This window comes from Ruditapes philippinarum, unplaced genomic scaffold (assembly GCF_026571515.1).
Source record: "Ruditapes philippinarum isolate M1 unplaced genomic scaffold, ASM2657151v2 ctg4786_1_1_1_1, whole genome shotgun sequence".
In the NCBI taxonomy this organism is placed as follows: Eukaryota; Metazoa; Mollusca; class Bivalvia; order Venerida; family Veneridae; genus Ruditapes; species Ruditapes philippinarum.
In genome coordinates, this window is record NW_026865212.1 from 92,431 (window position 1) to 118,512 (window position 26,082).

The following is a 26,082-nucleotide window of genomic DNA, read 5'->3' on the forward strand; positions in this document are numbered from 1 at the left end:
TACGGTAATTTTATTAATAATTCTTTATATTCATTTCACATATTTACATATGAGGGCATGCAATCCAATTTAGGGATGATCCGTAAATAATAGAATCAGCCCATGTCTTTACTGACAGCGTGGCGGAAGAAGTTGTTACAGCTGATACGTTTGACGCAATTCTCACATTATGATCCGGATTCACATCCATCATCGCAAATGCAAGTGTTACAACAGGGACCTTTGTGAACGGGGGAGTAAAGTGAATAACTCGGTTTTCTGAACATTTTTGTATGGCGCATTCCATTGGGTATAAAGTTATTGACCCAGTTCGACCTGCCAAAAATATAAACAAGGTAATCATTATCGCAAGCTGTCCGTCGTTCGTGCGTAAGCAATTTCGTGACAGCTCACTAGTGGTTTCATTTCTTGTTTGATTTGAACCAAACTAACACTCAAATTTGTATTTCATCGAAAGACATTAATATAATCTGTATAATAGCACTTAAAACCTTAAAGTTCAGAAACTGTTCAAATGTCGCTTAATATGGTTTTGATCGAGCATTTAGAAAATTCAAATTAGTCAGAATATGGTCTTGTATTTGTTATTTTTTACCAAAATGTCCACTTTCAATTTCGTATTTAGTGTAACAGAATTAAAATATCAAATATGAACAGTAACTGTATTATTATAGATTCTTTTTAAAAATAATAACTATCAAACTTACATCTTTCAAGTTTCTCAGCATTCAAACCAGCTTTAAGATCTGAAAGAAAGAAAAACATGACTAAGAGTCATAGCATGATTACAATTATTGCATTACCTAATGTTAAATGAAGGTTGTTCCCTGTTTTAAAGATTTTTCCCTTTGAATTTGTTTGTTGTTACTTTAAGCGAAAGACCCTGTAAAAAGAATTTTGTCAATGGGCAATACTACGTTTTATCAAAATTAAACATGTTACAAGCCAACGCCCATACACATTTGTGTTACTTTTATACCCAATTCACCAAATTCTATTAGATGATTTATTGATAGATTTCTATTGTTTGTAGGCACAGACATAAGGACTTATTTCATTAAAAAAGTTTCTGCAGAAACTCTGGTCCGGTCATCTTAAAAATATTTACTACCTTTTTTCAGAGCCAGATAAGTTTTTTAAAAGAGCAACCACGTCTATTTTGAGCATAGATAATACAAACCTACATGTCAAGACACATATATCGAAGTATTTTCCCCCATTTTAAGACAGATACTAGTACTCAAAAATAAATATAGATGATTTAAAATTCTAAATGAATATCCATTACAAAGCGTTTATATCTATATTTGGAGAGCTGAGTGAGATACTTGATTCAAAATATATATGGAATATTATTCTGTAGTACGAAAATATTGAATGTGGTGTATGGATTATAGTTTAGAATTCAAGTAAAGCCCTGGAATTGATTTGTCCTATTCAGTTGTCTTGGTACTATTGACATTTGCTTGTAAATAAGGATGATTTTACTTTGGTTTCAGAAAAAATGTCAGGCTTTTATATGTATTATTTTGTTCTTGGAAATATGGATTATTGTTTGTTGGTCAGTATTGTCTCAGGTATGCGATTAAGCAAATAATTTTGGAAAGCAATCTCTGCACATAATTTTAACATCAACGATGGGTTTTATTTATTCATAAGAAGAACAATTATTGAAGAAAATAAATTTATTTCATAATAAATAATGAAAATGCTGGAGAACTTAATAAATCATATGTTAATACATCATTTTTAGCAAAAAAAGTACATTATATGTAAAAAAATACAATATAATTAAAAGTTAAAGTGCTCATTAGTGTTTCATTTTTTGTATATTTTTTTGTGTCACAACTTTAGAATCTCTAGCTTACCGACCAGAAAAATATAACTATGACTGCATTTCTATTTGGATTAACCTTGGTCATCTAAAACGCAATTTGCACGAAATAAACGGGTATCGTTAACTACTGAACTGTAGTGTAACATTTAAAAAAAAGTACATGTGCATGACATACGTCGCAGAAGAGAACCGTTAACCTTATTAACATATGTGCACAAAGCCTGATCAATTTAATTAAAGACTTAAAATAAATAATGTTGAAATAATGTGGATGTAGTGTCATCAAATTAAATACTTATGAGAACATAATTTACAACAAACGTGTATTTTACCTGCTCCTTATTTTGCATGTTCAGCCTTCAATTGAGCAACATCCTGATAATGTGTGACATTCAGCTGAGCAACATCCTTATAATGTGTGGCATTCAACTGAGCAACGTCCTGAGACTGTGTAGCCTTCAAGTTGGCAACTTTTTGGGAATATATAGCATCTAATTGACCCACCTCCTGATCATGTTTACCCTTCATATGAGCGATATCTTTGGCTTGGGAAGCCTTCAGTTGAGTGATATCTTTCGCATGGGAAGCCTTCAGTTGAGCAATAGTTGTATTTAGCTCCCCAATCTCAGTTCGAAGTTGATGTATGGCTTCTGCAATGGATACTGGATCATGAAGTAGAAGACGTTTATTCTCGCTGATGACTTCGCTCGATACAATTACTAAAAAGAACTGAATGCATGAAAACTTCATTGTGTAACGTGGCAGCACTACGTTCCGTTGGTAAATGTTTCCTTCGTTGATTTGGTGCGCAAAGTACGATTACGAGTTTTTAGATAAGCTGTGACATTTTAATAGTGTAAAGGTACTTTTAATTAATCACTCTTCTCTGCTATGCACATATTTGTTCATTTTTAGAAAATGACAATTATCGTGAGTGTTCATTATCAAAAACACTAAAATGTGTGGGGTACTTTTCATTTTACTACAAATGGCTCGCTTTTTATCTTTCCTAGCTTATAACTCATTAAATACATTGTTATACATTCTAACTATACAAAAAGGGACAAAAGCGTTTTTCCTCGTTGTTAAATAAGATCATTATGTTTATGTGTTGAATTTTAGCAATATTGCATGTTCTATCTATGTCTCATGCCTGTAATGTTTCTTACGCTCGCTTTTTTATATAACAAGAGCTGTCACAGGAGATAGCGAAGCTCGACTAATAAAATACTGAACACAGTAAGGAAGACAAAACTATGAAAAATAATCAATTATGTATAAGTATGTATTAAGTTATAGTAAAAAAATAAAATAGTTAACATAAATTCCAAGATCAAGGGGAATAATTCTAGAAATAGTCATGCTAGAGTTATGAACCGTGTCACACAACATGTGTGTAATGGTAAGAAATATATATTTGAACTTTGAAGTAGATACCTTAAAAAGTAATGAAGTTATAAATCTGTAAATATTTCTTCAAGAGTTATGAACATTGTCACATAAAATGTAATTGATGATAAGGAATAAGTTTGTGAAGTTCGAGGTAGATACCTTTAAAACTAAAAATGTTATAGTATAAAAATAACATTTTTCTAGTAAAAGTTTATGGGGAGATAATTCTTGCAATATTGATGCTAGATTTATGAACCTTGTCACATAACATGTGGTTAATGATAAGGTACATACATTTGAAGTATGAAGTTGATCCCTTAAGAAATAAATAAGTAACAGTAAAAAATAATATTTTTAAGGAAAATTCTAAGTTCAAGGGGAGATAAATCTGAAAATATTGGTGCTAGAGTTGTGAACCTTGCCACATAAGATGGGGATGATGATAAGGTACATATATTTGAAGTATGAAGTTGATCCCTTAAGAAATAAAGAAGTAACAGTAAAAAATAATATTTTTTAAGGAAAATTCTAAGTTCAAGGGGAGATAAATCTGAAAATATTGGTACTTTGTCACATAACATGTGGTTAATGATAATGTACATATATTTGAAGTATGAAGTTGATCCCTTAAGAAATAAATAAGTAACAGTAAAAAATAATATTTTTTAAGAAAAATTTTAAGTTCAATTGGAGATAAATATCAAGATATTGGTGCTAGAATTATGAACCTTGTCACATAAGATGGGGATGATGATAAGGTACATATATTTGAAGAATGAAGTTGATCCCTTAAGAAAAAAGATGTAACAGTCAAAAATAGTATTTTTTTAAGGAAAATTCTAAGTTCAAGGGGAGATGAATCTGAAAATATTGGTTCTAGAGTTATGAACCTTGTCACATAAGATGTGCTTGATGATAAGGAAAATATATTTGAAGTTTGAAGTTGAAACCTTAAGAAATGACAAAGTTATAGTGAAAAAATTTTACTGCACCTAAACTTTAATCTGAAATCTGGACGCGGACGCAGATGCCGACGCCGACGCCGGGGCGAGTAGGGCAGCTCTCCATATTCTTCGTTTAGTCGAGCTAAAAATCACTTCAAGTAAATAACAATACATGATGATTAGCATGCATTGTAAGAAACAAAATGTACACCTTAATATAAAATATAAAAATTCCAAGCCTTACAGGCCATTTGATATTTGAACTAAATAAAACAAGACACATTTATTTGCATATTTATATATTTATTAAATTTACATGTTTGGACATGCAATCCAGTTAAGGCTTGATAGGTAGATAACTGTATCAGCCCATGTATGGACGGTTAACGTTGCAGAAGACGTTGTTACAGCTGATACGCTTGACCCAATTCGAAAATTTCTATCCTTATTGACATCCATAGATGAAAAAGCGAATGTGACTACTGGAACCTTTGTAAACGGGGGAGAAAAGTGAATAACTTGACTCTCTGAACATTGTTGCTGGGCGCATTCTTCGTGGTGGAAACCTATCGATCCTGTCCGACCTGTCAAAAATCAATTTTATGCCAATCAATTTACTAGTATGTTTGTGTTATCTTTAGTTTTAGAGATTAGAGAGTGTTTATGTTACTAGTTTGTAATTATTGTAATCGTTGTTTGGCGCATTCCTCATGGTGGAAACTTATTGACCTAGTTCAACCTGTCCAAATATATATATAGTGGTCACGGTGAGCTTTGTGATTGCATTATATCGGTCGTCCATGCGTTAGACCGTGCGTCAGAAAGTTCCTGTCAGCTCAGTGTAGTTTCATTTTTTTGTTTGATTTGAATTAAACTAACACACAATTGGTATCATATAAAATAAAAAAATAAAATTGAAACATCAAATTTGAACAGTGACTTATAATAAGAGATTTTACATAAGTATAATAACTATCATACTTACATCTTTCAAGTTTCTCAGCATTCAAACCAGCTTTAAGATCTGAAAAATAGCAATCACAGCATAAATACCATTTTTGAAATAGAGAGAATTCTACCAAATATAAAATGAAGGTTGTTCACTGTTTACTGTTTAACAGATTTTTTGCTTTACATTTGTTTGTTGTAACTTAAAGCAAAAGGCCCTGCCAAAGAAAAAACAAGAAAAAAAACTCTCGGACAATGGATCCGGATTTCGTAAATGTTACGATTAATCAAAAATTATTCCTGTTACAAGGCAACGCCCATACGCTAACTTTGTACTTTGGAGATAATGTGTGGTTCATATATTTTACATACTGTATGTAGAATAGAAATAAAAAATTCAAAACCCGTGCTTCTTTTAACTTATCGGAAAATGCTGATAATTGTGATACACAGTGTTATTATATCACCACAGTATTTTATAAATTTATCGCGTGGCAAATCTGTATATATATTTGCATCTTATTTGTCTATAATTAACGAGATGGAGTCTATATCAAATATGTTACATCGAAATACTGAATCAAATTGAGAAATATTCTATTTTGTTATAGTATTTGATATATTAAGGAATTCATTGGCATTATTTAGTTCTTGGAAATATGGATTATTGTTTGTTGATCAGTATTATCTCGGGCATATGATTAGGCAAATAATTTCGGACAGCCATCTCTTTCGCTGCACCTATAATTTTAACATCAACTATCGGGTTTTATTTATTCATAAGAAAAAAACGGTTGATTGATATCGTCCGGTACCTACCATCAAGATCAAATATTGAAGAAAATAGATTTATTTCATAATAAAAAAGAATTTGTAGGAGAACTTAATAAATATACATACAATGTAATTAAAAGTAAATGTTCATTAGTGTTTCATTTTTTTTATCAATATCTTTGATGTCACAACTTTAGAATTCCTGGCTTGTACCAACCAGAAAAATATAACTATGACTGCATTTCTATTTGAATTAACCTTGTTCATCTAAAAGGGAATGTGCACAAAATAAACGGAGTAGCATTTAAAAAAGTACATGCACATTGATACGTCGCAGAAGAGAACTTTTAAAGGGATGACAAAAAAATCAAAATTATCTTATGTACTCAAATCACACTAAAATGAAATTTGTAAAAGTCCCAGCATGAATTTCTGTATAAATTCTTTTTTGGCGGTTTGAAGCGTAAATATTTTTATATATGTTGAACAAAATTGAGCCGCCAAGAGAATCACCGAGTAGTTTTAAAACTGGATCAAACCCTGGTAGTTACAATTACAGCTATTGTGGATATTGTATGATTGGCACAAACCTAAATCATTCATTTGGCGTTTTCTTTAACGATTCCAGACTTCTCTGTTAAAAGTAATGTGGAATCTTAACGCTCTAACCTTACCTGCGTAGGTCAAGTTAGGAAACCACCATTTTATTCCTTATAAGCTGAAAAGTTTTGTTCCTGTGATTGCCTAGTGTACTCATTTTGAGGAAATTTGCAGATTAATAAATGAAAAATTCAAAACGAAGAAATAAAAATTTTGCTTGTGTCTCCCTTTAACCTTATTTACATATGTGCACAAAGCATGACCAATTTAATTAAAGACTACAAGAAACTATTTTTTTAAATCATGTGGATGTAGTGTACATATGAGAACTTATATTACAACAAACTTTACCTGCTACTTCTTTTGCGTGTTCAGCTTTTAGTTGGGCAACATTCTGATAATGTGTGACATTCAACTGAGCAACATCCTGGAAATGTTTGGCATTTAATTGAGCAACATCCTTATAATGTGTGGCATTCAACTGAGTAACGTCCTGAGACTCTGTTGCCTTCAAGTTGGCAACTTCTTGAGAATATAAAGCATCTAATTGTCCCACCTCCTGATCATGTTTAGCCTTCATTTCAGTGATATCTTTCGCATGGGAAGCCTTCAGTTGAGCTATAGTTGTATTAAGCTCCCCAATCTCAGTTCGAAGTTGATGTATGGCTTCTGCAATGGATACTGGATCATGAAGTAGAAGACGTTTATTCTCGCTGATGACTTCGCTCGATACAATTACTAAAAAAAGCTGAATGCATGAAAACTTCATTGTGTAACGTGGCACTACTACGTTCCGTTAGTAAATGTTTCCTTCGTTGCTTTGGTGCGCAAAATATGATTACGAATATTTAGATAAGATGTGGTATTTTAATAGTTTGTTCCAATTTCGTTAAAGGTACTTGTAGTAAACCACTCTTCTCTGCCATTAACATATTTCTCATTTTTATAAAATGAAAGCTATCGTGAGTGTTTTTCTATCAAAATACTGAAATATGTGGGTCCTTTTAATTTTTATAAAAATGGCACACCTTTTGTCTATTCTAGCTTACAACTCATTAAATACGTTGTATTACATTCTTAACTATACAAAAAGGGACAATAGAGTTTTTCCTCGTTGTTGTATTAGAGCATTGTCTTTATGTGTGTTATTTTAGCAATAATGCATATTCTATCCATGTTTTATGCATGTTTTGTTTCTTATTAAATACATTAATTGCAAACGCTCGCTTTTTGTGAAAACACCATGTCTCCAAGCAAATAACGAATAAGGCACGATGATAAGCATGCATTATAAGAAAAATATTAATGTTAAACTATATTATGCATACTTGTATTTTTTATAAAATATTTATAAAATATAAAAAATACCAAGTCTTACAGGCCATTAGATATTCGAACAATATAAAACAAGACACATTTATTTGCACATTTATATATTTCATAAATTTACATATTTGGACATGCAATCCAGTTAAGGCTTGATCCGTAGACAACTGAATCAGCCCATGTATTGACTGTTAACGTAGCAGAAGACGTTGTTACAGCTTTGACGATGGACCCAATCCGAAAATTTCTATCCTTATTGACATCCATAGCTGAAAAAGCGAATGAGACTACAGGAACCTTTGTAAACGGGGGAGAAAAGTCGATAACTTGACTCTCTGAACAGTGTTGCTGGGCGCATTCTTCGTGGTGGAAACCTATCGATCCTGTCCGACCTGTCAAAAAATCAATTTTATGTCAATCAATATATTTGTGTTGTCTTTGTTTAAAGAGACAAGTATTTAAACCAGGGTGTTTATTTCAGTTTTTATTTATGGTAATCGTAGTTTTAATCTGTCTTTTTGATAGCAAAGTGCAAGGCTTCAAGCAGATTAAGTTTGGTCAATAGTCATGGATGAGTAAAATAACGTTTAGGATTTATGACCACAAACATGATATTTCTTTAATCACATGGCTTCATATCAATATGCAAACATTTAAAGAAATATACACGTTTTATGTGCTTTATCAAAATAAAAAAAATTTGAAAGTTGAGATCGATAGAAATGAAAGTTGAAAATCGATGACTCGGTTGTAGTAAGTCATGTGCCAACATAACATCATGTTTAGCTGTTTAAATATATATTATGATTAAATTTGATATTTGAAATAAAACTGATAATTACTTTACATTCTCTTTTGAAATGTAAAAAAAAACATCTTTTGAATACACTCAGAGAAAAAAGGTTATGTTTTAAACTCTACACATTATAGGTAATCACAGTATGATTGCGTAGTGTCATTAAAATAATGGCAGTTTTTATACAAAAAAAACAAGCTAATTTGACAAGCAATAGAAAATAAAGCTGCCCAATCAAAATAAATACATTCACTTCAAATAATGACCCAGAATCCGTTAAGAAAATATGATGTGATAGAGCAATGTTTAGAGAAATCTAAGCCTATAGTTACGAAATTATTTAGGATTATTAACATATTGAATTCTATCTTGAAGCGCCAATAATTGTGCGTCATCTGGTTAATGATAAACTATGTTAATGTTTGGGTAAAAAGGTTCTATCGCAGAAATTTATTGAAATCAAGTCAATCTTCTTGAATATGTCTACCTCAGGTGTCCCTCTATACATTTTACAGGCACAAACAGCCATCTGAGTAGAACCACTGACATTCCATAAGCTAGCTGGATAGCTTTCTTACATCAAAGAATCCGAAGACGCTAGTGCGACTCAAAACTACAGCGGTTTGAAGTCAACGACCTTAACCACTCGCCTACGGACGCCCATGAAGCCAATACTGTTGAGAATGATCAAGCACACACAGATCTGCTGCGTTCTTTGATTAAAATTGGACAGTTGGATGTTATCCATGACAAAGAAAAATTAAGCGATGATCCAAGTATTCTTTCCCGTGACTACAGATTTATTAAAACCTTATCTGCAGCTTCCGCTTATAAATTGGTTCACCATTTAACTCGCCATGTATTCCCGTAATTGGTTTCGTAAAAAATAAACTTAAAGATAACCAGTGGGTATATGTTTCAAAAGAATTTACACAAACGTAGTAATCATCATACTTACATCTTTCAAGTTTCTCAGCATTTAGACCAGCTTTAAGATCTGAAAGAAAAAAAAACATAACAAGATCTATAGGGTCAAAGTATATTAACATTGTTGAATACTAAATGCAAAATTGTGGTTAAGCTCAAGTGAGATTCCCTGTAAAGATGTGTTTGAAGACCTTTTATTTGTTGCGTCTAAAGCTATAGGTTCACACATTTTCTAACCTTACAACTCAATCCCAAATAGAGAGGAAATTATAAGTATTCTAAAGGTATCAGAACTCCTGGACATATATTGACGAAAAAAAAACTGTGCACTTGGGTTTAACTGTTGTTTTTTCAGGCTAGTCTTGTAAAAACATTTAAATGGCACCATAATCTAGATATTCATCCGCCAACATGATGCAGTGTATTGTGTCATAATAAAAAATAAACGCCGCTATTTGTTTTTTTTTTCACGATTCCAGTTAATATGCCGGTATATAACTAAAGGAACATTTTTTTCATGTTTATGTGGATACAATTTAAACCAAATCGTGCATTCATAAACCTGTCCCCCTTACTAAATGAGTTTTACCTGCTACTTCTTTTGCGTGTTCCGCTTTCAGTTGAGCAACATCACGAGAATGTGTGGCATTCAAATGAGCAACATCCTGGGAGTGAGAAACCATCATTTGAGCAATAGTTGTATTCAGCTCTTCAATCTTTGTTCCCAGTTGATGTAAGGCATTAGCAATAGATTCTGGATCGTGGAGAAGTAGACGTTTGCTTTCTAGGCTGCAAGATTCATGCAATAAAATTGCCAAAAGGAACTGAATAAGTAAAGATTCCATAGTGCACTGACCTATAACTTAACATATGTTTGTGAACTTCGTAATATTTTAGTTTAATTGTTCTTATCTAGATAAAATTTGACATTATATTAAATCACCTTTTATAAAGACGGTAACCTTTCTTTATAAATGTTTAAGAATTTAAAACATCTAGAACATGTGTGTTTATTGGTAGAACTTCAGAGGTTATACAAGTCAAGTTATGACGATAAGAGAGTCTGTTTTGTGCTATATGTCCTGATAATAGGAGTCGATAGGATGACAATATCTACCAATGACGTTAGAAGAGCCTGCTTCTAGAGTGCCCATTCTCCAACGCTAACAGCAGGCATAAACATTACAGCATAGACTGCATGAAATCATCTGTTGTAATTCAAAATTAGCAAATCCTGCTTTTCATGTAAAATTAGTTTATGTTGACGTGTTATTAAAGACTGATCATTACTGTTGTACAAAACTAATGCATTAGTATTTTTCATGCCATAACTTTGATAAAGTGCGTGTCTTTACCTCATCGAAACATAGTAAAATGAAATGAAGAGATCGGAATATTTTTACCCTTTTTATCTAGTTTGAAAGTATTTAACTGACAAACTTTGATTCGAATAGATTTCTTTTTAATATAATTGTCTCAAGATTACATTTTACTTAAAACATTTGGGACTCTTTCTTAGAGATATTTCTTAGAGATATGGCACATTACTGCACGCGGCATGAAGTCGAGAGGTTCTTGACAGGTTTTGTTTTCATGAATTTGAAATTTAAAGAAAGAAACGCTTATTAAAATTAAACATATGATGAATAGAATACAAACAAGTGTCTGATATAAAAATTATCAGACTTGGCAGGTAAGCGCCCTTCATTTTTTCTTACCCTTGCCTGATGAAGTTTGTTAGCATGGTATTCTCTATTCATTCATCGTCTTACATTTCAAACATATAGAAGATAGAAGACAATCCACCTTTATAAAGACAAATAAAATAGGACACACATCGTTTGATAACAGTTGAAAGCACCGAAATGACGCTAAACTCTGCGGCCATGCGGTCTTATCTAATTTTCATAGTGCTTCTTATAGACATTTATGTCATTTTGAAAGGACTCCACTGGGTTTTTTTTGCATGATGGGACAAGAAATAATTTCCGGATATTAATATTTCATTTAATGTATATCTTGACCTGTACCTTAAGTGAAAAGTTTTAGATTATACCCTATGTGTATTTTAAGAAGTAGAACTTATATAATACACTATATATATATACAACGCGTCTAAACCAGGAGTATATATTTATATCTTTTTCAGGATATAGCCCTCAAAATACGCTTTCCGTTTATTTCTAGGTATATTTCCTAATTACATTTTGCATATCTTTTTATGTGTACCATCAAGTCTATGTAAGAAATTAGAATTATATGTTTTTAGACTTTTGGGCCTAAGTTCCTGTAATCAACCAAATTTATGCTGTTGATAAAATTTCTTTTATACTGGAGATGTGTCGGTGCATAAAGAATCTTGTTTTGCAACTGTGTATCGTTAGTAGAAATAATGTCCCACCAACAATACTAAGCAGTTGCATAGCGCATAATGCAGAGTTAAAAGGCATTATGTTGGGTCAATCTGACATTATAAATAATCATGTTAGTGGGTTAGAGTTTTGTTGAGTCAAATTCACTTAATGTCGGGTCAAATCTGCAGAAATCGGACTCCGCATTATGTAGACTAGAATGGCGTTATGTTGGGTGAATTAGACATTATATAGAATCAGATTTGTGTTATATTGGGCAATCTGGCATTACGTCGAATCAGATTGGCATTATGTTAGGTCAAATAGACATTATGTAGAATCAGATTGATGTTAAGTTGGGTCAATCTGACATTATGTAGAATCAGATTGATGTTAAGTTGGGTCAATCTGACATTATGTATAACCAGGTTTTCAAGTTCCTGTGGAAAAAAATTCAATATTCTTATCTAGAGCTAGCATGCCTCCCAAAGTTCATGATGAACCATGTCTTTTGTCTGCCCCTTCATAAATGATAAACAATTCTGGTAAAACCTAATTACCCATTGAAAAGTTTATAAGAATATCTGTTCATCAGATGTTTACTAGTTCATCGTCACTTGCTGCATTTCTTGCTTGGATGCCCTTTGATCCTTTGCATCAATGCTTTTCTTGTACACTAATGGGACAAGACCATTTTTCCTCGTCCTGTATGAATATCTATAAATCTGAATATATAAGAGTTTATGTTGGTTGAAAAAATACTTCATCATTCTACGTTACGTTCATAAAAACATCACAATCACTTTTATTGAAGACAACGCAATAGATAGTATGTTTAGTTTATTTGCGGAAAACTCTAATCTAAAAAAAAATATGTTATTAAAAATATTTTAAATGAGATATTCAACAGTAATTATTTAAGTAAAATATGTTCAAATGTATTGGAGAGGTAAATACTAAATGTATTGAACAATGACTTTGAAAGTTTTAGGCTTGTATGTTTTGATAAATTGTTTTTTGTGTTAAATGTCATTCCCTTTTGTACAGAGAATCGTTTCCTTATTACGTATATATTATGTAACGTCGATTTGAAGAATAAACGCATTCTCACTGGAACTCTGGTTCATGTTTTTATAAGGAGTAAGATTGTTTACCAAGAAATGGGGATTTTGTTGTTCATAAGAAAAATTGACAGGGGTTTCCAATTCTCTATCCAACCAATTGATAAATTCAATTAGTATTTTATGTAAGAAAGAAAACTAGCAATGAGATAGTTTTATTTATATAGACCTCACATATTTGGACATGCAATCCAATTTAGTGTTGATTGGTAATTTTCAGAGTCGAGCCATGTTCCGACTGTTAAATTAGCAGAAGACGTTGTCACAGATGAAACCTATGAGTATATCCGAGTGTTAAGATTTTTGTTTACGTCAATCCTAGAAAAAGCAATTGCTATCACAGGAACCTTTGAAAATGAAGGAGAAAAATGAATAATCCGACTTTCCGTACAATTATGAGTTGCACATAATTCATGACCAAAATCAACTGACCCTGTTCGACCTGAAATAAAAATGTAAGCACTTATTTATGTTTTATTAAACAAATACTTGAAGCCTTCTATCGTTTATTTTCCAACTCCGATTCCATAAGCTACATTATATAGCTGTTTAAAATGTACCACATATTATTCATGTATAAATTGTGTAAAAGTAATGTTATAAGTTTGATCTATAACTAGATGTGGTGTATTGTTGTGTGCTTTAAAATTCATAATTAGTAAAGATCATTGGCAATATTCTCATCAAACATATTTGGCCCGTCATTAAAAGCAAGAAATCCACGGGATTGGATTTTCTCTCGATGTTTTTATTTGACAAATACTTGAAGTCCAGGCTTTTTGGTGGCTTTGGCACATACATCAAACGGATATTTAAATCTCTCTAAAACACTAAAATAATGGATAATTTATTTGCTGCAATTATCCGGCGATTAAATAAATGTGTAATATGTATTAAAGACGTGTTGATGGCGAACCAATTATAGTTTTGCCCAAGCAGTGACTTTGCTAAAACAAGAAATAAGAACAGCATTTAACATATGCGACCATTTTGACAAAAATCTAGTATCCATATTCCATTAATCACGATAAGGTTGTCCCTGTACCGTCATTAATTCTTACGTACTAACGTACCAAATTGAGGCCAAAAAAATAAGATTACAATATCACCAAGGAAGGGCGGCATTCAATGAAACACATCCCCCCAAAAAAACAACTAGAACTCCTTATAAATTCATATATGCATGAACAAAAGATTTCTCTTTTTCCATGATTTAAATAATCATAACAGATCATAATTACTGTTTGCCACTTTAAGAACGTTGCATGTTTGTGAATTCACAAATAAGATCATTTGAAGCCTTAACTATAACCAATAACACTGCACATTGTGCATCTGTACCTTAATGGCATAGTAACGCTTTCATTCAGGCAGAACTAGAGTCTAAAATTGTAATAAAGGAAACGTATGATACGTAACAGTGAATGAAAACAAGCAAAAATCTATATAAAGATAACCCGTCAAATAACATGATGGATCCTTAACGTGCCCAGTTGGAGGTCTTTTGTCGTCCATTTTGTTATAGTGTTTGCTATCTCTATTCTGATATGCTTTGGGCTGGCGTTATACGGGTGGAAATATCAATTCTTGTTAACTGTATACATTTCCGTCCAGGAACGGAGATAAATAGTGGTTATGTTAAATAATTTACCAATAGTTAATTTTTAAAATACCGGACCAGCAATCGTACTCACATCTTTGAAGTTTTTCAGCATTCAATCCAGCTCGAAGATCTGAAAAATACAATAACATGACTTTTTCTAAGTTCAAGATATTAAGGTAACTAATTTTTATTTCATTGGTTGGGTTTTACGCCGCACCAACACATATTGAAGACATCAGGGCACTTAGGTAGAACCACCGAAGTTCCGGGAGCTAGCTGGATAGCTTCATAACATGAAATAATCCAAAGTCCCCGGTGTGGTCCGAACCCACAGTAGTGATGGCAAGTGGTTTTAAGTCTACGACCTTAATCACTCGGTCACGGATGCCAGAAATCCTTACTAAATAAATAAAAAAGACAAACAATATACAATAAAGAATAAGTATGAATTGCATCTTCAAATTGCAATATTGCCATACATAATATACATCAAAGATTATTTTTTATAACACACTTGGAACCTGTGCACAATGAAAGTTGTATTTATTATATATTTTGATTAAATCAAGAGATAAATGTTATCCAATTACAAATATATACACTACCTGCTACTTCTTTTGCATGTTCACCCTTTAACTGAGCAAATGTGGCATTTAATTGAGCAACGTCCCGAGACTGTGTAGCGTTCAAGTTGGCAACTTCTTGGGAATATATAGCATCCAACTGACCGATCTCCTGAGCATGTTTGGCTTTCATGTCAGCAATAGTTGAATTTAAATCCCCAATCTCAGTTCGAAGTTGAAATATGGCTTCTGCAATGGATACCGGATCATGAAGTAGAAGACGTTTATTCTCGCTGATGACTTCGCTCGATACAATTACTAAAAGAAGCTGAATGCATAAAAACTTCATTGTGTAACGTGGCAGTACTACGATCCGTTAGTAAATGTTTCTTTCGTTGCTTTGGTGCGCAAAATATGATTACGAATATTTAGATAAGACGTGGTATTTAAATAGTTTGTTCCAATTTTGTTAAAGGTACTTGTAGTAAACCACTCTTCATCAGCCAATGTATTGACTGTTAACATAGCAGAAGACGTTGTTACAGCTGATACCCTTGACGTAATCCGAATATTATGACCTGCATGCACATCCATCATCGCAAATGCGAATGTAACTACAGGAACCTTTGTGAACGGAGGATTGAAGTGTATGACTTGACTCTCTGAACATTGTTGCTGGGCGCATTTTTCGTGGTGGAAACCTATCGATCCTGTCCGACCTGTTAAAATCAATTTTATGCCGATCAATATATCTGTGTTGTCTTTGTTTTAAGAGACAAGTATTTAAACTAGGGACTGTTTATTTTAGTTTGTATTTATGGTAATCGTAGTTTTTGTCTGTCATTTTGGTAGTAAAGAGCAAGGCTTCAAGCAGATTAAGTTTGGTCAATAGTCATGGATGAGTAAAATAACGTTTAGGGCTATTCGACCACGAACATGATATTTCTTTAATATCAATATGGAAATATTTAAAGAAATATATAGAGGATATTCAAGTTTTTTCTATAAATACATGATTTATTTTCATTGAGTGGTATGAAAATAAATATTTCATGAGTGGCGGTAGCCACGAGTGAAATATGGTAATTTTCATGCCACAAGATGAAAATAAATCATGTATTTATAGAAAAAACTTGAATTTTCTGTTTATTTTATATATATTTTTCTTTTTTGCGATAAAATTTGAAATACTTTCCCTTAAATTTTGTGTACTGGCAGAATTTAAAAGAAAGTAGTCCGGCAAGACACCAGTGAAAATACGGAAAATATGTTTCACTGCAGTGAAAAATAAATTTTTACAGTGAAAATACGGAAAATGAAAATACGCATTTTATTTCATCAATATTTCTCAATATTTCATTTATAAGTATATAATAAACACGTTTAATGTGCTTTATCAAAAAAGTTTGTTTATTTAAAGTTGGGATCGATAGAAATGAAAGTTGAAAATCGATGACTCGGTTTTAGTAAGCCATGTGCCAACATAACATCATATTTAGCTATTTTAATATATATTATGCTTAAAATTGATATTTGAAACAAAACTGATAATTACTTTACAGTCTCTTTTGAAAGGTGAAAAATATCTAGAAAATATGATATGTTTTAACATGCTTAAAGTCGATGTCGAAGGAAATAAGACATATAATAAAAGTAATTGGGCTTATCAAATTAAAATTATACTTGATAAATGCGGACTTTTGTATATTTGGCAAAACCAATATAGCATGTTAATTGACTATAATATTATTGAACGACGCATATTATATATTTATTATCAAAGTTGGTATTGTTCTATCAATAATTCTAGTCGTCTAGATACATACAGTTCTATAAAATATAAATTTGAATGTGAAAGTTATCTTAATTATATTAACGACAAAAGATTTCGAGTTGCGCTTACAAAATTTCGCACATCATCTCACGACTTGTTTATTGAAAAGGGAAGATATACAAACGTACCTAGATTGGAAAGAATATGCAATAATTGTTCTTCGAGACAAATTGAAAACGAATTTCACTTTTTGTTTACATGCTCACAATATGCTGACCTTCGCAAAAATATCAGAAATTGCAGAAATTTACTAATTTATTATTTTCTGAATCTAAAATAATTGTAAGAGATCTTTCTAAATATTTATATTATGCAAATTTGATTAGAAAATAGTTTTACAGAACCTCAAACACGTCATAATTATGAATTCATATGTTTTAAATTGTATTTTTGTGCTCCTTGAAAAATCCATGTCTTCTGCCTATAGTTATGTTGTATGTGCTATAAACATATATTGTATGTTTAATGCAATAAACTTATTTGAGTTGAGTTGAGTTTTAAACACTACAAACTATATGAAATCAAAGTATGATTGCGTATGGCCTCAACAGACGGTAGGATTTAGTTATACAACACTAATTAGAGATAAGATGTACAATTTTCAAAGTAATACAATACTTGCATTCAAACCGTAATTCTGCATTATCAGGGAATCATCTCAGGTTTCCCTAATAAAAGTTCCCTCCCAATTGATCCTTTACATACTTTACTCACTATTTTTTCTCCATGAGTGATGATTGAAACACCTCCATTTTCTTTAATTGTTAATTTTTTTTAATGTACAGCCTGACCGAGACTCAAGTCTGGGATCCTCGGAATACCGTACTGCGGTTCTTCTGATTGAGCTATCCGGCCGCCTACAAACTACCTCCCCTGATTAGAGAACAGTTAAATACCGTGACATAATCATTTTCGGAACAATGGGATTCAAACATACCACAGCTTAGGGTCTCCTGAAGAGTTTTTCAACATCATTTTCACCCCATCTTTCTACTATGTTTACCTTTTAGCCCTTATTGTTCTGGAATTTCATTCATTACACCCATTATCAAGAGATAATTTAATAATCTGTAACTTGTCATTGTGGGAGGTCTGTAGAAATTTGCACGACAAGATTTTCAAAATAGAACATGTCCTATCTCTTACATCTAGACTTAAGGTTTACGAATTCAAGAAATAGTAGCTTCACACATAAATATTTGCTTGTCCATCTTAGTTTTAATTGGTGTTATACTTCAAAATACTATCGTCTATTGAGGCCTGTAGTGTCATTAATATACTGGCAGTTTTTATACACAAAAAAAACCAAGCTAATTTGACAAGCAATAGGAAACGAAGCCTTCCAATCATAATATATATATTTACTTTTTCAAAATAGACATATTCAAGAAGGATTGACTAGATTTCAATAAATTTCTGCGATAAAACTTTTTTACCCAAACATTAGCATAGTATTATCATTAACCAGATGAAGCACACTTATTGGCGTTTCACGATAGAATTCAATATCTTAATAATTCTAAATAATTTCGTAATTTTAGGCTTTGATTTCTCTTAACATTGTTCGATCACATCTTATTTTCTTAACGAATTCTGGGTCATTATGTTTTTATCTTCAAAATAAGACCATTTGGCGGCTTTTCAGCTTTATTGGTGAACGAATACCTCAGATGTCCCTCTATACATTTTACAGACCAAACAGGCATCTGAGTAGAACCACTGACGTTCCGTAAGCTAGCTGGATAGCTTTCTCATATCAAAGAATCCGAAGACGCTATCGCGACTCAAAACTACAGCGGTTTGAAGTCAACGACCTTAACCTCTCGCCTACGGACGCCCATGAAGCGAATACTGTTGAGAATGATCAAGCACACACAGATCTGCTGCGTTCTTTGATTAAAATTGGACAGTTGGATGTTATCAATGACAAAGAAAAATTAAGCGATGATCCAAGTATTCTTTCCCGTGACTACAGATTTATTAAAACCTTATCTGCAGCTTCCGCTTATAAATTGGTTCACCATTTAACTCACCATGTATTCCCGTAATTGGTTTCGTAAAAAATAGACTTAAAGATAACCAGTGGGTATATGTTTCAAAAGAATTTACACTTACATTTAGTAATTATCATACTTACATCTTTCAAGTTTCTCAGCATTTAAACCAGCTTTAAGATCTGAAAGAAAAAAACATAACAAGATCTATAGGGTCAAAGTATAATAAACATTGTTGAATTCTAAATGCAAAATTGTGGTTAAGCTCAAGTGAGATTCCCTTATTGAACACCTTTTATTTATTGCGCCTAAAGCTAGGTTCACACATTTTCTAACCTTACAACTCAATCCCAAATAGAGAGGAAATTATAAGTATTCTAAAGGTATCAGCTGGAGGCAATGAAATATCACGCCAAGAGAACTCCTGGACATATACTGACGCAAAAAACTGTGCACTTGGTTTTAACTGTTGTTTTTTCAGGCTAGTCTTGTAAAAACATTTAAATGGTACCATAATCCAGTTAATATACCGGTATATAACTAATGGAACCTTTTTCTGTTTATATGGATAAAGTTTAAATCAAAGCGTGCATTTATAAACCTGTTCAACTTAAACGAATTTTACCTGCTACTTCTTTTGCGTGTTCTGCTTTCAGTTGAGCAACATCACGAGAATGTGTGGCATTCAAATGAGCAACATCCTGTGAGTGAGAAACCATCATTTGAGCTATAGTTGTATTCAGCTCTTCAATCTTTGTTCCCAGTTTATATAAGGCATCGGCAATAGATTCTGGATCGTGAAGAAGAAGACGTTTGCTTTCTAGGCTGCAAGATTCATGCAATAAAATTGCCAAAAGCAACTGAATTAGTAAAGATTCCATTGTGCACTGACCTATAACTTAACATATGTTTGTGAACTTCGTAATATTTTAGTTTAACTGTTCTTATCTAGATAAAATTTGACATTATATTAAATCACCTTTTATAAAGACGGTAACCTTTCTTTATAAATGTTTAAGAATTTAAAACATCTAGAACATGTGTGTTTATTGGTAGAACTTCAGAGGTTATACAAGTCAAGTTATGACGATAAGAGAGTCTGTTTTGTGCTATATGTCGTGATGATAGGAGTCGATAGGATGACAATATCTACCAATGACGTTAGATGAGCCTGCTTCTAGAGTGCCCATTCTCCAACGCTCACAGCAGGCATAAACATTGCAGCATAGACTGCATGAAATCATCTGTTGTAATTCAAAATTAGCAAATCCTGCTTTTCATGTAAAATTAGTTTATGTTGACGTCTTATTAAAGACTGATCATTACTGTTGTACAAAACTAATGCATTAGTATTTTTTCATGCCATAACTTTGATAAAGTGCGTGTCTTTTATCAGTCACTCTCAGCGTTATCAGACACCTCATCGAAACATAGTGAAATAAAATGAAGAGATCGGAATATTTTTACCCTTTTATCTAGTTTGAAAGTATTTAACTGACAAACTTTGAATCGAATAGATTTCTTTTTAATATAATTGTCTCAAGATTACATTTTACTTAAAACATTTTGGACTCTTTCTTAGAGATATTTCTTAGAGATATGGCACATTACTGCACGCGGCATGAAGTTGAGAGGTTCTTGACAGGTTTTTGTTTTCATGAATTTGAAATCTAAAGAAAGAAACGCTTATTAAAATTAAACATATGATAAATGAATACAAACAAGTGTCTGATATAAAAAAAAATTTAGACTTGGCAAGGCCTCTTTTTGTCTTACTCCATTAGACACTAGCATGGTATTCTCTATTCATTCATCGTCTTACATTTCAAACATATAGAAGACAAATCACCTTTATAAAGACAAATAAACTAGGACACACAATGTTTGATAACAGGTGAAAGCACCGAAATGACGATAAACTCTGCGGTCATGCGGTCTTATCTATTTTTCATAGACTAAGTGCTTCTTATAGACATTTATGTCATTTTCAAACGACACAACTGGAGTAGTGGCGACATATAGGGATCACTTCTCCGTCGTCTGTCTGTCCGTCTGTCCGTATGTCTGTCTGTCCGTCTGTCCGTCACAAAACTTGTCCAGACTACTGCTCATAAACTACTGGTGCAATTTCATCCAAACTTTACAGGAATGATCAGTACCAAGTCTAGTTGTGCATATTGTCAGCATTTTCCGGTTCAATAATTTTTGTCAGAGTTATGGCCCTTTAATAATTTTTAATTTTAAAGTTTGTCCGGACTACTTCTCTTATACCACTAATGCAATTTCAATGAAACTTTACAGGATTGATCTGTAGCTCAAGTCCTTGCGCATTTTGCACGGGTTTTCTGGTTGAATGATTTTTGGCCGAGTTATGGCCCTTTGATAAAAAGGTGTTTTTTCTGTGTGTTGCCAGATACACAAAAGCTTGTCCGGGCTACTCCTCATAAACTACTGGTGCAATTTCATCCAAACTTTACAGGAATGATCAGTACCAAGTCTAGTTTTGCATATTGTCAGCATTTTCTGGTTCACTGATTTTTGTCAGAGTTATTGCCCTTTAATAATTTTTATTTTTTAAGTTTGTCCGGACTACTTCTCTTATACCACTTATGCAATTCCAATGAAACTTTACAGGATTGATCTGTAGCTCAAGTCCTTGCGTGTATTGCACGGGTTTTCTGGTTGAATGATTTTGGCCGAGTTATGGCCCTTTGATAAAAAGGTGTTTTTTTCTGTGTGTTGCCAGATACGCAAAAGCTTGTCCGGACTACTCCTCATAAACTACTGGTGCAATTTTATCCAAACTTTACAGGAATGATCAGTACCAAGTCTAGTTGTGCACTGTCCGTCTGTCTGTCCGTCTGTCACAAAATTTGTCCCAACATGTAATTGGCCATCATGAGGCGACACATGTGATTACTGATCGCTCTTGTTTGGCATGAAGGAACTTGAAATAATTGCGGGATGTTAATATTTCATTTAATGTATATCAAGACCTGCAGCTTAAGTGGAAAGTTTTAGATTACACCCATATGTGTATTTCAGAAGTAAAGCTGTACATAATACACTTAAGAAAACGGAGTATACTTTATATATATACTCCTGGTTTAGACCCCGTGGTGTTTCAAGGATAAAGCCCCAAAAATACGCTTTCAATTGATTTCAAAGTATATTTCTTAACAACCATTTGCATATCTTTCCTTTTTTAATTGAACCATCTAGTCTTTGTAAGAAATTTAAAGTGTATAATTTAAGTCTTTTTGGGTCTCAGTGAAGTTCCTGTAATCAACCAAAGATATGTTGTTGCTAAAAGTTCCTATATACTCGAGATTTGTCGGTGCATAAAGAATCTTGTTTTGCTACTGTTAATTGTCCAACCAACAATACTAAGCAGTACATAGCTTATTATGCAGAGTTAAATTGGAATCACATTGGATCAATCTGGCATTATAAATAATCATATCAGTGTTGTGTTGAGTTAGGTTTGAGATCTGTTGATTTAAATTAACATTATGTCGGGTCAAATCTGCAGAAATGGGACTCCACATTATGTAGAATCAGAATGGCGTTATGTTGGGCCAATGAGACATTATTTAGATACAGATTGGCGTTTTACTGGGTCAATAGGACATTATGTACTTAATGGAACTGTAGGTCATATATTTACTTTGAAATTGTGTAATTGATTTTTAATCACAATAAGAATACGAAATTATATTGTGCATTTGTAGATTATAAAAAAACTTTCGTTTCTGTAAAAAAAAACTTTTTTACGGAAGAAACTTTTAATGGTAAAATGCTAAGAGTAATTTAATTGTATTTACGACAAAGCTATATCATGTGTAAAAAGCACTCAGGGTTTATCAACTTATTTTACAAGTGCAACGTACAGGTGTCCGTCAAGGTGAAAATCTATCACCTATTTTCTTTCTTCCTGAATGATCTTGTGGAGCATATTTCATATATGTACAAGAAAAGCATTGATGCAAAGCATCAAAGGGCGTCCAAGCAAGAAATGCAGCAAGTGAAGATGAACTAGTAGACATATGATGACAAGATATTCTTATAAACTACCAGAATTGTATATCACTTATGAATGAGCGGACGAAAGACATTGTACATTATGAACTTTGATTGGCATGCTACAGATTAGAATATTACTTGTTATTTCTTTATGATCGTGGTTATTAATACCAACGGATATAGAGAATAATAGGTTGGTGCCGTGGATGGAGAAAGTTTATCTGGCGAGGCGGAGGAATTTATTGGGTGAGCCGAAGGCTGCACTTGTTCTTAATGAGATCTATCATCCTATTATTCTATTTATCCTGTCACCGTTTTTTTTTTAAAGAATTTTATTAAGCAAACTACCTTTAATCACACTATCGAAAATGTTTCTATATACACAAAGAAGGCCCGAAGCGTGCATTATTCTACAACAATGCACTCGCCGTTCTTATTATCTCCCTGTGTATTTTCACATTGAAGGCGCCATTTTGTTTGAAAAATGTGATAAATAAAAACAATTTTTTGTCGAATTTTGTTGTGAAAACTATCTAGAATGAAAGAAAATGGTCTAACTAAGAAAATGAATTGGAACACCAATATCTTTTATTCAGTCGTAAACGCTGTACAGACGTTTAAAGTATTGTTTACGTGACGTCACAATGTAGCGCCAAACAGCACGTGCAAAACAATCAAATCAAATACGCTATTTTAATGTCGCAAACGAGTTAAGTTATACATTTATTTCACTTTTATAATTTTTATTTCGCTTGAAAAATTATAGAGTGAAATAAAATAAACAAACAAAGTTTTATCAACGTTTCCAAAATTCGTTATTCTACACACAGAAGATTTAACGACAGTTTTTTTCATACCACTGGAACGGCCTGTAAAGAAGTCCGGCAAACCACGTGATCAAGTGCCGTAGATCAGTAAAAATATACGGCACCTTGTTATCGGGCCGAAATTGATACAAGTGACAGGATAAATACATGTATACAATCATTTATAATCCATATGTGTAACGCATGATCAACACGTACCACACTCGTGTAATTGTCCCTTATTATATTATCGCTATTAGCGAAGATCCCCTCTTAAGGTATCTGTTCACACTTAGTAAAAATATGCCACTGGTTATATTACCATGTTGATCATGTTGAGCATAATTGTTTATTATACAATAATTGTAATGTCTATTAATTCTAATAAAAAATAATACAAATTCTATGAATATTGTTTTCTTTTCTTTTTTTTGTGTTTTATGTGCTATTTTAATACTGAGTTTTTATGTTTACTACTTTTTTTATAAAAATTGTAAAATAAATTTTAAGAATTCAATTGTCATATTGACCGACGAGTATAAGACAAAACTTAACTGGAAAAAGTCAGTAAATTAGGGTTAATCTTTCAATATATAATATTGGTTATTCTTAAACCATGTACATGTACATTTGTATTTTCTTTATCATTTTTTAAATTATCAATCAATTGAATAATTCATAAAATATAATTTGTAACTTTGAATAATTGCTCGGCATCTGTACCAAACACGAATAACAAATTAAATAAAAATGTTTCAAAGTTGATCATGTTAATTAATACCATAAAAATGTACCTTTTTTCTCAATTATTGTACATATTTATTGTTTTTATCTCATATAGATAAAATGAAACATGCTATTGTTATTGTTGTTGTTTTGTTGTTTTTTTCGAATTGTAACGATATCAAACATCTACTCCAAAACCGGGAGAGACCGGACAATAAACGTGTAGTACTATTCGCCGGTCACTAGTAAATCCCGGTCAAAATAGACCGGGAGAGACCGGAAATTACCGATAGGAGTGATAAATAGATATATCTATAAATAGACTTTCGGAATATTTAGGTCATCAACTGATCATTCTAGGATACATGTTCAACAATAACATACCATGATAACCCACTGTGTACTACAAAATGATAAATAAAAAAACCCGAAGAGCGCGATTTATTGACGGATAGGAAAAGGTTATTTTATTTTTTGAAAATGTTTGCATTGCGAAATTCTCCAGTTCGCTATTCATTGTAACATATCGCGACATTTTGTTCTTAATTAATAATCAAGCACCCTCATACCGATCGGAATGATCGGCTTTTATTATGACCGACTAAAAGGCTCGAGAAGTTGCTGTCGCCCTTTCACAAAATCTGATTTCATTCCATAAACAGGGCGCGGACGCCAATAATGGTTTAAATTTACTAATAACTAGAACTCCGCGAGTCGGATGTGTCGCCTTGTGAACAATAAAGTTTAGGAGAATGGCCAGGACAAAAATGAAATTTGAAAATCAACAAAGGGCAATAACTCAAAAAATAAGAAATGCAGAGCAGCAGTTTCTGTGCACTGCACTTCTTATCAATAAGATAATAAGTTTCAAGTCTAAAGCTTTTATAATTTATGAGAAATGGCCTGGACAAAAATAAAGTATGAAAATTAACAAAGGGCAATAACTCAAAAAATCAAAAAAGCAGAGTACCAGTTCTTGGGCACTGCACTTCTTTTTTAAGAGATCTATCATCCTATGAAGTTTCATGTCCATTGCTTTTATACTTTAGGAGAAATGGCCTGGACAAAAATAAAGTATGAAAATTAACAAAGGGCAATAACTCAAAAAATAATAAGTGCAGAGTACCAGTTCCTGGGCACTGCACTTCTTCTTAATGAGATCTATCATCCTATGAAGTTTCAAGTCCATAGCTTTTATACTTTAGGAGAAATGGCCCGGACAAAAATAAAGTATGAAAATTAGCAAAGGGCAATAAGTCAAAAAATAAGAAATGCAGAGTACCAGTTCTTGTGCACTGCACTTCTTCTTAATGAGATCTATCATCCTATAAAGTTTCAAGTCCATAGCTTTCATACTTTAGGAGAAATGGCCTGGACAAAAATAAAGTATGAAAATTAACAAAGGACAATAACTCAAAAAATAAGAAATGCAGAGTACCAGTTCTTGTGTACTGCACTTGTTCTTAATGAGATCTATCATCCTATGAAGTTTCAAGTCCATAGATTATATACTTTAG

At 32.4% G+C, this 26,082-nt stretch overlaps 4 protein-coding genes across 6 annotated transcripts; all 4 read right to left on the bottom strand.

Annotated features, from left to right (window-relative positions):
- On the bottom strand, nt 1–7,343 carry LOC132728180 (uncharacterized). 2 transcript variants are annotated; one of them, XM_060713811.1, is made up of 3 exons: nt 6,847–7,343; nt 5,159–5,197; nt 1–315 (listed from the first exon to the last, which is right to left on the bottom strand). In XM_060713811.1, the coding sequence occupies exons 1-3, from the start codon at nt 7,262–7,264 to the stop codon at nt 44–46; spliced, it is 729 nt and encodes a 242-aa protein (XP_060569794.1). In that variant the 5' UTR covers nt 7,265–7,343; the 3' UTR covers nt 1–43. The 2 variants fall into 2 exon arrangements, with proteins under 2 accessions (XP_060569794.1, XP_060569793.1); XM_060713810.1 differs by lacking the exon at nt 1–315 and adding an exon at nt 4,456–4,757.
- LOC132728185 (uncharacterized) lies at nt 705–2,630 on the bottom strand. The gene is made up of 2 exons (XM_060713816.1): nt 2,170–2,630; nt 705–746 (listed from the first exon to the last, which is right to left on the bottom strand). The coding sequence occupies exon 1, from the start codon at nt 2,585–2,587 to the stop codon at nt 2,177–2,179; it is 411 nt and encodes a 136-aa protein (XP_060569799.1). The 5' UTR covers nt 2,588–2,630; the 3' UTR covers nt 705–746; nt 2,170–2,176.
- Nucleotides 7,344–7,911: 568 nt separating the features above from the next.
- Nucleotides 7,912–20,031, bottom strand: LOC132728181 (uncharacterized). Of its 2 annotated transcripts, none has more exons than XM_060713813.1 (3): nt 19,636–20,031; nt 19,154–19,192; nt 7,912–8,213 (listed from the first exon to the last, which is right to left on the bottom strand). In XM_060713813.1, the coding sequence occupies exons 1-3, from the start codon at nt 19,889–19,891 to the stop codon at nt 7,942–7,944; spliced, it is 567 nt and encodes a 188-aa protein (XP_060569796.1). In that variant the 5' UTR covers nt 19,892–20,031; the 3' UTR covers nt 7,912–7,941. The 2 variants fall into 2 exon arrangements, with proteins under 2 accessions (XP_060569796.1, XP_060569795.1); XM_060713812.1 differs by lacking the exons at nt 19,154–19,192; nt 19,636–20,031 and adding exons at nt 9,576–9,614; nt 10,134–10,470.
- LOC132728182 (uncharacterized) lies at nt 13,175–15,590 on the bottom strand. The gene is made up of 3 exons (XM_060713814.1): nt 15,225–15,590; nt 14,711–14,749; nt 13,175–13,458 (listed from the first exon to the last, which is right to left on the bottom strand). Exons 1-3 carry the CDS (start codon nt 15,529–15,531, stop codon nt 13,292–13,294), a joined length of 513 nt encoding a protein of 170 aa, XP_060569797.1. The 5' UTR covers nt 15,532–15,590; the 3' UTR covers nt 13,175–13,291.
- Nucleotides 20,032–26,082: the final 6,051 nt, after the last annotated feature.